The sequence below is a fragment of the Penaeus vannamei genome, chromosome 26 (assembly GCF_042767895.1).
Source record: "Penaeus vannamei isolate JL-2024 chromosome 26, ASM4276789v1, whole genome shotgun sequence".
In the NCBI taxonomy this organism is placed as follows: domain Eukaryota; kingdom Metazoa; phylum Arthropoda; class Malacostraca; order Decapoda; family Penaeidae; genus Penaeus; species Penaeus vannamei.
The window spans coordinates 2,531,749-2,544,134 of NC_091574.1; the positions used below are offsets into that span (position 1 = coordinate 2,531,749).

The 12,386-nt window shown below is 34.6% G+C and overlaps 2 protein-coding genes across 2 annotated transcripts in view; both read right to left on the reverse strand.

Annotated features, from left to right (window-relative positions):
* The window catches only part of LOC113817793 (serine-rich adhesin for platelets), a 158,759-nt gene that overhangs the window by 67,779 nt on the left and 78,594 nt on the right, over positions 1-12,386 (reverse strand). Inside the window, exons 7-13 of the mRNA XM_070139598.1 lie at positions 7,490-7,606; positions 6,985-7,143; positions 6,507-6,710; positions 5,950-6,180; positions 5,226-5,333; positions 4,774-4,926; positions 3,836-4,105 (exon numbers count right to left, since the gene is read on the reverse strand). Coding sequence (XP_069995699.1) covers positions 3,836-4,105; positions 4,774-4,926; positions 5,226-5,333; positions 5,950-6,180; positions 6,507-6,710; positions 6,985-7,143; positions 7,490-7,606 — 1,242 coding nt within the window. The remainder of the gene's footprint in view (positions 1-3,835; positions 4,106-4,773; positions 4,927-5,225; positions 5,334-5,949; positions 6,181-6,506; positions 6,711-6,984; positions 7,144-7,489; positions 7,607-12,386) is intronic.
* Positions 1,474-2,828, reverse strand: LOC138866698 (uncharacterized). The gene has a single exon (XM_070139904.1). It carries the CDS (start codon positions 2,472-2,474, stop codon positions 2,094-2,096), a length of 381 nt encoding a protein of 126 aa, XP_069996005.1. The 5' UTR covers positions 2,475-2,828; the 3' UTR covers positions 1,474-2,093.

The window sequence follows — 12,386 nt, forward strand, 5'->3', positions numbered from 1 at the left end:
TGGAACTACTTAAATTTGAGTTGGAACTGCCTGTTAGACATAAGCTGCTTGAACTAGAACTACTTGACCTTCAACTACCTGAACTTGAATTTGACCCTTTGTTGAATGTAAACAGTTTTCTTTTATCATTTTTGTAAAGGGTAAAAAGAAAAAGAAAAAATCAACAATTAAGAGAATGCAGTTATGCCCTGAAGACCTTTTTCATAGTAATAGTCTGTGATAAGAAACCTGCTTCCTAAAAAGATTGGAGAAAGTTTGATTGAAATATATGACTTTAGATTGCAAAGACTGGCTGCTTGAACTATAACTACTAGAGCTAAAGCATCTAGTACCTGAACTACTTGAACTGCTGAAAATTACACAAGATTCAACCTGTGAAAAGGTATAGCTAACAGTTTTCTCTGAATCACCGAAGGAAATAAAAATGAACTGCTAGTTTGATATGTCTGGAATGGTGATATGTTTAAGTAGTAAGTGAATAATGTACAACTTTTAGAATGATAATCAAACTGGAAAATAAGAGACTCAAGGATAGATTCTTGTCTTAGCAAGTCCAGACTTACAACTGGAACTTGAACTGCTTGAACTGGATCTACTAGAACTTGAGCTTGAACTACTAAAGCTGGAACAACTTGAGCTTAAGCTGCTAGAACATGAACTGCTTAAGCTTGATGCACTAGAACTTAAGCTTGAGCTACTAGAACTTGAGCTTGAGCTACTAGAACTGGAAATGCTTGATCTTGAGGCACTGGAGCTGGAAATGCTTGAACTTGAACAACTTGAGCTAGAGCTGCTTAAACTAGAACTACTGGAACTTGAATTGCTTGAACTTGAACCTATGAATATATTGATTAAGTATTATTTTCAATCTTTTTGTCACTATATATATATATACTTTTTTTTTATGAAGGTAGGAGAGTATGAGTCAGATACAAGAGAAATCTTAAGAAATCACTTTTGGAACATCAACAGTTTCTCTTATGTGTTCAATAGGCTTTTTGGTTTACTGATGAGAAAGACTTACAGCAAGGATATAAATACTAGAACATGAAGTTACTTAGGCTCCAGCTACCAAAATTGCAATTACTTGAACTTGAGCTACTACAGATTAAGCTGTTTGAATTAGAACTACCTGAACTGGAAAAAGATTCTAAACCTTATAACATGCAGATAATAAATAACAATTGGCTCTTATTATAAATGTGAAAAAAACATATATATGACTATTCGAGAAGACTGTTGTTTCTATCATAACAATAAGCTTTCCAGAACTAAGTTTTCAACATAGAGGAGAGGTCACACTGAAATACAAGAGCTCAGCTTGTGAAGAATCACTGCTAGAACCGGAGTTCCATCATAAGGAGCCCCCCCCCCCCCCCGCACTAAAAATGATTAAAATAAGGATGATATTTAAACGATAAAATGTTTGTAGTTATTTCTCCAGCAACAAAGCAGTAGATATCCTTTCTGAAGGTCATTTAAAATGTAAATTATGATAATTGCAAAATCAACCAGCAGACTGCTTGAGCTAGAGAAATTGGAGCTTAAACTGAAGCTACTAGAACTTAAGCTTGAGCTATGTGAGTGTGAACAACTGGAAATGAACTATTTACACAAATAACTTTATAACTTAACTGAAATTATCAGGCCTGCAAATAAAGCAGTAGACTTGGGAATACCTAATATCCTTATCAAGTTGAGACTTACTGCTAGAACTTGAACTGTTTGAGCTGGATGTACTAGAGCATGAACTTGAGCTTCTTGAACTGAAAGTGCTTGAACTTGAACAAGAACTCGAACCTAAGAGTATGGTGCTTCTGAATAACTTTTCATCTTTTGTCTGTTATGCTTCTTGTAAAGAATAAAACAGACATGGAAACGAAGAAGTATTAAGATGAAGCAGTGCAACTTCAACTAATGTGTTCTCTTATACTGTTTGTTATCTGAGTTACTAGAGCTTCAGTTTCTGAAATTAGAACTACTTGAACTTGACCCTAAAGAGACCCTACTGAAACAGAACCTGAGCCACTAGCACTTGAACGTTTTCAACTAGGACTATGAAAGCTATTTGAACTTAAACTAAAGTGGTACTATTAATGGAAATGAAAATTCAGCTGTTCAGACTTACTGATCGAACTGGAGCTACTAGAACTGGAACTGCTTGAGCTTGAGCTGCTTGAACTACTAGAGCTTGAACTGACTGAACTACTAGAGCTTGAACTGATTGAACCACTAGAGCTTGAACTACTTGAGCTGCTTGAACTACTAGAGCTTGAACTGCTTGAACTACTAGAGCTTGAAGTGCTTGAACTACTAGGGATTGAACTACTTGAGCTGCTCGAACTACTAGAGCTTGAAGTGCTTGAACTACTAGAGCTTGAAGTGCTTGAACTACTAGAGCTTGAAGTGCTTGAACTACTAGAGATTGAACTGCTTGAGCTGCATTTTGAACCTATAAACACAGATAATGGCATTCCTTGTGTTGCCGTGAGAGATAACCAATATTTAGAATATTATATTACGGTGTTTCTGTTTAGGAAAAACAGTTTCACCATCAACAGATATGCTGCTACTAAAGTGAAGTGTTTTTTAGGATAATCCCTTTTATATGAATGTTTTGTCCTCGCAATACAGTGAAAGTTTTTGCTTTCAATTTGATTTGTGTAATTGCTGTTTCATGAAAGTGTATCTATGCTTATACTCCAATAAAAACATTTAAATAATTCAACTGATTATTGAACCTGATCCAATACAGGTCCAATACAAGAAAAATGGCTGGTTTGGAACTTCAAGTATCATAATTCATTATACAGAAACCATTAGGAAGATGCTTCTAGTGAAAGGAAAACTAATAGAGTCAAGCTTTCTAATTTACAAACAAAATGATCAAAGGACACATTTTCAAAATGATAGAAAACAAATCCTGTCTCCACAGAATACATGAAGTAAAGAACATTGTCTAGGTCAGGTGTTGACTTACTGCTAGAACTTGAACAGCTTGAGCTTGAACTGGAGCTGCTTGAAATACTTGAGCTACTGCTTGAACTGGAACTACTTGAACTTGAACTAGAGCCTACAATATATAGATCATAATCATTTTTTCTCTTTCCATATTTAAAGAGAAGTAAATAAATAACTTCCATTACATTTTTTTGTCTATATTTTTGTTCACATGAAAAGGTAAATTATGAAAGGAGGCATGCAACTCATTTCTAAAACATTTAAAGAATAGTCTTTATAGGTTACAAAAACGGGTTGTAATACATGAACAAAGCTAGTGATAGGTAATCCTGAATGAAGTAGGAATATGTTTTCATTTCAATACTGAAAAAATATGTTTCCTGAAAAGGAAATAAGGAAACTGAGATACGGTACACTTATCTAGAAAGGAACAGCTACTACAGCTTGAACGGGACTACTTGAACTTGAAATAATGGAACAAGAGCAGCTTAAACTTTAACTACTTGAACTTAAGCTACTAGAGCTTGAAATGTTTGAAACTAGAACTGCTAATAGAGCTTGAACTTGAATTACTTGAACTAGGAATATGCACATTATAATTATAGTTATGGTAATGGAGGTACTGCAGCTTGGGCTGCAAGCTTTCCTTATAAAAAAGGACAGGCCAAGAAAAAATACCAAACCAAATAAAAGAGCCAAATTGTTGGTAATTTCCAGTTTGACATTTCTGGAAACTCTTTTTCCATACAACTGTTTCCTTGGAAATGGGGTTCTTACCTTGGTAATTAATTTGAAAAATAAAATTCTCCATAAAAAAAGAAAAAAGGAAAAAAAAGATAAGTTGTAGCAAGGAGCATTGTCTTAGATTACTTACTGCTCGAACTTGAACTGCTTGAGCTGGAGCTGCTAGAGCTTGAACTTGAACTACTTGAACTGGAACTGCTAGAACTCGAACTACTTGAACTCGAACTGCTAGAGCTTGAACTTGAACTACTTGAACTGCTAGAGCTTGAGCTTGAACTACTTGAACTGGAACTGCTAGAACTCGAACTGCTAGAGCTTGAACTTGAACTACTTGAACTACTTGAACTGGAACTGCTAGAGCTTGAGCTACTAGAGCTTGAACTAGAGCTGGAGCTTGAGCCTATGAATAAGTAGATTATATCTTAAATATATATATTTTTTATATATATATATACACAAAGCTGAATTGCAGAACTTTGGAATTCAACTTGTTTATGTGGGAGACAAGAGATGAACAAATGGGAAATTATCTATATGATACTTTATTCTCCTTGTCTCCATTTGACCACACTGCTAAAGCTTAAGCATCTCAAGCTGGAACTACTAGTTATAAAAAATTATCTTTTTTATTAAAATATTTTCTCCTAGTTCGGAAGGCAAATGCTATATAGGGATTGAGTTTGTGGATTTACTTTAAGGATTAAAGTAAAGAGTTAATATGTCTTGTACGAGAAAGATCATGGTATAATATATGGTCAGTAGGTACAGATACAGCTATAACTGGAGCTGGAACTATAAGAGCATGAATGGCTTGAATTATAACTTGAACTACTATACTTTCAACTTGAATTACTAGAGCCTGAGTCTGAAATGGAACTTGAGCCTATAAATGCTATAAATATTTTTTATTTCCTTATATAAAAGTCACCCAGTAGTTTCCATGGTTTTACTACTGCTAGGTCCACTGCGCATTTGTTTACTGATTACCTAGCAATACTTTACAAAGTCTTCATTATCTTCAGTTGCTTTTTCTGACCGACTGAGAGGGAATGGAATCAATAAACTTACTGCTTGAGCTGGAACTACTTGAGCTTGAACTGGAAATACTTGAGCTTGAGCTTGAGCTTGAACTACTAGAACTTGAACTGGAGCTACTAGAGCTTGAACTTGAGCTAGAACAACTTGAGCTGGAGATAGAGCTACTTGAACTTGAGCTTGAACCTATGAGTACAGAAATTATAAGTCTTTCTTTCTGTATGGGGAAGGAATAACTAAAGAAAAAAATATATTATATACATTTTCTTCTTATAACTTGCTTGGTTTGTTTAAGCATTAGCATCCACTATTCCTAGTTTTACGTGTAAATGTTTGCTGATTGAAAGAAAATCAATAAATTCCTGTGTTCATACTGTGAATGGTTCATTACTATCGTTTTTACCGTCAGTTTCAGTTGATTTCCATGCACCTTAAAAGGAAAGAGAGGAACTGAAAAAGAGAAAATGTTATTTTGTACTACTTACTGCTCGAGCTTGAGCTTGAACTTGAACTACTAGAGCTTGAACTGCTTGAGCTACTTGAGCTACTAGAACTTGAGCTACTTGAACTACTGGAACTTGAACTACTTGAACCTGTAAAATAAATTCAGCCTTAACATAGTTGAAGGTGAAGAAAAGAAATTAAGAATTTGCTCTCGTAAGTAAACGCAAAAGTACAATTTCAATAAAATAAAAACAAAATGGATCTTATCAGAGCCTTGAAATCAGATGCATGATAAAACGATCTTCCATATACACATTCTTAGCACAAAGATGAATAAGCAAATATTTCTTATGCATTTCAATGATATACACCACAGAATGATATATGATATATCCCTGTGAATATTGGTGCAATGGTATGGCCGTTTGAGCTGGAACTACCAGATTTTAAACTACAGGGACAGTCACAAGAAATACTAGAATAATACCATCTTTCAGGAGACTGCTATATCAGCCGCCACAAAGAAGTAAACATATTCATACACACATATACATAGATGCGTACACATATGCAAAAAATAAATTCATACACTTCTATGAATGAATAATACAATCTTAGTACGGATGTAGTGTTAATGATGACAGTGGTAACAGATTCATCATGATCCAGCAAAATTGACAATATCAATAAACTCAGTTTTTGCTTCACATCTTGTACATAGCTTCAATGGTCTAAAAATTAGTGATAATATTTGCTGCTACTTACTGCTTGAACTCGAACTTGAGCTACTTGAACTTGAGCTAGAGCTACTTGAACTCGAACTTGAACTACTTGAACTTGAACTACTCGAACTTGAGCTAGAGCTGCTTGAACTTGAACTTGAGCTAGAGCTGCTTGAACTTGAGCTAGAGCTGCTTGAACTTGAGCTAGAGCTGCTTGAACTTGAGCTAGAGCTGCTTGAACTTGAGCTAGAGCTGCTTGAACTTGAACTTGAACCTAAAGAAAAATGTGGAAGTAAACATGTTTGTGCAACTGATGAAATCATTGGAATCATATACAAAGATTTTTGAAATAAGGAAACCACCCTGGTAGTTTGTTCAAAATTGAAAATTAGATTAATCCTTGAAAGTATCAAGTAAATCATGTTAAAAAGAAAAAAAAATCAAATACAGTAGATATCAACAGATCTATAGAATGCAATATTGGCTGAATATCTGAGGATCATTGTGAAATAATGTTTAATATCTCACATGTATGAGTGATCATTGTAGTTGTCAAGTATAACATGGAATATCTCAATTTACTTCGTTTTCAGTACTTACTGCTAGAACTTGAACTTGAACTACTGGAGCTTGAACTTGAACTACTAGAGCTTGAACTTGAGCTGCTAGAGCTTGAACTTGAGCTGCTAGAGCTTGAACTTGAACTACTGGAGCTTGAACTTGAACTTGAGCTGCTAGAGCTTGAACTTGAACTGCTAGAGCTTGAACTTGAGCTGCTAGAGCTTGAACTTGAACTACTTGAGCCTAGGGAAAATTTTTAGTAATCTATAATACATTTGATAGTTGCATACCAAACAAGGATACATGGATAATTCTGCAATCTTGTGTGATATACATCAATATCTATAATTACAGCTCACTCCTGAGATAGTTTTTTTTCAGTTATCAGTGATAGGACTGATATTGAAATATAATAAACCATTCGTTTCTGAAGAATTTGAACATATACATAAATATATATATCATATTTTTAGATATATATTTTCTGGATTCAAGTATGAATATATTTTCTACTTACTGCTAGAGCTGGAACTTGAACTTGAACTGGAGCTACTTGAACTACTGGAACTTGAACTTGAGCTACTTGAACTACTGGAACTGGAACTTGAACTTGAGCTACTTGAACTACTGGAGCTCGAACTGGAACTACTAGAACTTGAGCTTGAACTACTTGAACCTAGAAATAAACAATTCAGTCACGGAACACAACACTGGATATTTCTAAAATAAGAGATTACCAACCCACGGAAAGAAAGGAACAGATGCGAACATGCAGACATATGAATAAGAATTGTATTTTCTACGTACTTACAGCACGGTTTCGAACTGCTGTAATATTAGCTATTAGAAACAATATATTATCACAAATGCGACACTGAATCTGTTTTCTATAATCAGTTTCATTTGTGTCTTTTTTTTTTTTTTTTTAGAGATATATCTGAAAAGAAAGGCGAGTACAAAGATTTAAATACGAAATGATAACTTTCTATCAATATAGTCTTTTGGTTTATTTTTGTACTTACTGGAGCTGGAACTTGAGCTTGAACTACTAGAACTCGAACTTAAGCTGCTGGAGATTGAACTTGAACTACTAGAGCTTGAGCTTGAACTACTAGAACTAGAACTTGAACAGCTTGAACCTATAAGATAAATTTTGTTTTAAAATGTGTGCTCGATGCTTGTTATACCTTGAAAAAGAATGGGAAAAGTGAAAAAAAAATAAAAAGTTGCAAAAGTTGAAGACCGTAACAAATGCAATATTACAAAACTGATTTTTCTTTAACCTTATACATATTGAAGATGTACAAAACTGATTTTTTTTTTCTTTACCTTATACAGTCAAGTTTAGGATGTAACAGAGAGGAGTGAGATTAATTAGCACTGACTCCAACATAAGCAAACTCTCGAGAACCAGACTGTTTGAATTAATGTACCTTCCATGTTGCATCCGTACAAGAAAATGTTAGGTTTTAAAAAATATTTTTTGTCTTCCTTGCTGCAACTTTCATGTAGTAAATTTCAAATATATATAAAATTACTATCCATGACTTTTGTACAAAATCAGAAAAAAGTGAAAGGATGAAAAGGAAAAAATAGTTTCCATATAAGAAGAACTCATTTACTATACCTGTACCAGTCTGTCAGCTGAAGGTGTTGTTTTATAACACAAGGAACCTAAACTTGTGCCTTTTATGTATATGTCTCAATGTGTGCTTAAATACATGCATGTATGTATGTGACTATTTTCTGCTTGTGTTTATTAGATCCTACACTTACCTCTTTACTGATCCTAATACTCACGTTAGAAGTTTGGGATACTTACTAATAGCACCTGAAATACACATAAAATATTTGTTGTTAACTATTGGAAAATTTTGTAGAACCAGTTATCAAATGTTGATTTATTATTATTATTATTAACATTTTTGCCAGTGAACTGAATCCTGCTGTTAAATGTGTGGGTAAGCTCGTAAATTAACATGAAATCAATTATTACATGAATAGATCATTATAAAGGTATCTATACAATGTGCAGACAATATGAAATCGTTATGCCAACTCAAGATAAAAAGGTAGTGTTGAAGAGAAAAGACATTAGAGTATTTCATTCCTGAAGAAAGGGAGAAAAAATTATGGTTTATAGTAAATTATATTAGATATGTTACCATATTTGATTTATGACATCTGTGTTTGCAATTGTTAGTATCATTATTTATAATAATCATTATCATTATTATTACCATTATCTTAATTATCACTATTATTATCATTATTATTATCATTAGCATGATGATTATTATTATGATTATCTTATGTTATTATTTTCAGTATCATTATAACCAAGAATGAATTTAAAAATAATTGTTTATAAATTTCATGATCATGATTCTCATATATTGTGCATACACGTGAGTTACAAGAAGTGCATATGCTTTTGTTGTCACTTATCATAATAATAATCATATGAACATTTATCATAAGGATATATATCATTAACATAATTATGATTGTAACACCATGAAATTCTTTTTATGCATATCCAAGATTATATTTATCAGCGTTAGAGTTATCCTTAGGTCTAAATCCCAAATAATAATAATCATATGAACATTTATCATAAGGATATATATCATTAACATAATTATGATTGTAACGCCATGTAATTCTTTTTTATGCATATCCAAGATTATATTTATCAGCGTTAGAGTTATCCATAGGTCTAAATCCCAAATAACACCTCTGTTGTTTAGTATTGCATGCCCCTCTTCCTTTATGTTTCCATTGCCCTTAGTATAATCGTTATCAGTAGTTGAATTACACAAGTGATTCTTTGCTAGTATGGAAATGTGTCACCTAGATACAAGTGATATTTACTATTATTTTTTATTGTCATTTATATATATATATATATATATATATATATATATATATATATATATATATATATATATATATATATATATATATATATATTAACCAAAACATCTGAGTTAATCAATGTATTTAAAACGTATTTTAAAATTTGGAAGTGAGGTGAAGACAATCACACCAACCATAAGCTAATTAGCTAACTTGTGCTGCCACTGGAGAGTAGACGTGAACTACATTTACACACTGAGTTTAGCTTAGTTTGATAATAAAGTATTAACCAGATTTCAAGATATTTCAAGTCGGTGCTGAAAGAATTCTCGTGAAAAAATAAATCTGTCGTACTATTACTTACAACTACTACAGGAACTTGGGATACTTGAACTTGAACTTGGAACTATGGATCTGTAACTACTTTTTGAAACAGAACTTTGTGAGCTGTAACTACTCTGCATACTTGAACACAGGGAGTTCGGTGAGCTGCATACACTGCTAAATTCTGAATGTCCTAAGCTGCTTGAATCTGAGTAACAGTTTGATCTTGAGGTGATGCTGCACGGACTCCCTGAAGTAAAGCTGCATACACCACAACTACTTGATGATACCAGGGCACTGCTACAGCTACAGGGACTATATATGGAACTAGGTATTCTATATCTACTCGAGAGTGAGCTGCTACTCTGAGAGGAAGCAGATTTAGTTGATTTTAGGTTGCTGGTTGAAGAACTGAATGACCCTGAACTACTTTGACTGCTTGACATATGGCTAATACACAGTATTATACTGCCACGTGAACTGGAACTGCTTGAGATGGGTTTTCTGATACTTTCTGAAGATATGCTTGAGGAAGAACTAATTTGACTATACACAGCGCAAGATTCACTTGAACTTGCAATGCTTGGACTGCCATGGCTACTTGATATTGGTTTACTGATACTTATTGAACATGAACTACTTGAACCAAATTCACTTCTTGAAACTGAACTCAAACTGCTCTGGCTACTTGACAAAAAGCTGCTAGAAGGAATATCACTTCCACTGCCTGAACAGCTATTTGATATCAATGTACTACTTGATTTACTGAAATTGATTAAGCTTGACACAGAACTGCTCGGAACAGATTCACTTCCTGAGAAAGAACTGCTTTCAAGTCTTGAAGATGAACTAACGTAACTGGAACTTTTGGCTAAACTAGATACAGTGCTCAGGCTACTCGACATAGAACTACTTGAAACAAAACTACTTATAATTCCAGAGAAACTACATGATACCAGTATGCTGTCTGAGCTGCTTCCACTGATTGAGCTTGTCATGCTTGGACTACCATGACTGCTTGATGTAGATTTACTACAAGCACTTGTACTGCTTGAACACGAGCTACTTGAGCCAGATTCACTTCTTGAAACTGATATGACAGAACTCAAACTGCTCTGGCTACTTGACTCAGAGCTGCTGGAAACAATATCACTTCCACTGCCTGAACAGCTACTTGATATCATTGTACTACTTGATTTACTGAGACTGATTAAGCTTGATACAGAACTGCTTTGAACAGATTTACTTCCTGACAAGGAGCTACTTTCAAGTCTTGGAGATGAACTAACGCAATTGGAACTTCTGTCCGAACTGGATACAATGCTCAGGCTACTCGACATAGAACTGCTTGAAACAATGCTACTTATAATTCCAGAGGAACTACATGATACAAGTATGCTGTCTGAGCTGCTTCCACTGATTGAGCTTGTCATGCTTGGACTACCATGGCTACTTGATGTGGATTTACTACAACAAGCACTTATACTGCTTGAACATGAACTACTTGATCCAAAATCACTTCTTGAAACTGATATGACAGAACTCAAACTGCTCTGGATACTTGATTCAGAGCTGCTAGAAACATCACTTGATATCAGCGTACTAATTGATTTACTGAGACTGATTAAGCTTGATACAGAACTGCTCAGAACAGATTTACTTCCAGAGAAACAGCTACTCTCAAGTCTTGAAGATGAACTAACGTAAATGGAACTTCTTGAGACAAGGCTGCTTGGAATGCATGAGGAATAAATAGAACTGACTGAAGAGGAGCTCTCCCCTCTAAGGGAACACTTACTGACCGAACTAGATACAGTGCTCAGACTACTTGACATAGAACTGCTGGAAACAAAACTACTTGTGATTCCAGAGGAACTACATGATACCAGTAAGCTGTCTGAGCTGCTTCCACTGATTGAGCTTGTCATGCTTGGACTACCTTGACTGCTTGATGTAGATTTACTACAAGCACTTATACTGCTTGAACACAAGCTACTTGAGCCAGATTCACTTCTTGAAACTGATATAACAGAACTCAAACTGCTATGGCTACTTAACTCAGAGCTGCTGGAAACAATATCACTTCCACTGCCTGAACAGCTACTTGATATCATTGTACTACTTAATTTACTGAGACTGATTAAGCTTGATACAGAACTGCTTCGAACAGATTTACTTCCTGACAAGGAGCTACTTTCAAGTCTTGGAGATGAACTAACGCAACTGGAACTTCTGTCCGAACTGGATACAATGCTCAGGCTACTCGACATAGAACTGCTTGAAACAATGCTACTTATAATTCCAGAGGAACTACATGATACAAGTATGCTGTCTGAGCTGCTTCCACTGATTGAGCTTGTCATGCTTGGACTACCATGGCTACTTGATGTGGATTTACTACAACAAGCACTTATACTGCTTGAACATGAACTACTTGATCCAAAATCACTTCTTGAAACTGATATGACAGAACTCAAACTGCTCTGGATACTTGATTCAGAGCTGCTAGAAACATCACTTGATATCAGCGTACTAATTGATTTACTGAGACTGATTAAGCTTGATACAGAACTGCTCAGAACAGATTTACTTCCAGAGAAACAGCTACTCTCAAGTCTTGAAGATGAACTAACGTAACTGGAACTTCTTGAGACAAGGCTGCTTGGAATACATGAGGAATAATTGGAGCTGACTGAAGAGGAGCTCTCCCCTCTAAGGGAACACTTACTGACCGAA

What these genes read in the sequence shown, in the direction of transcription:
- LOC138866698 (XM_070139904.1), bottom strand. Translation starts at nt 2,474, where the DNA reads ATGCCATTATCTGTGTTTATAGGTTCAAAATGCAGCTCAAGCAGTTCA.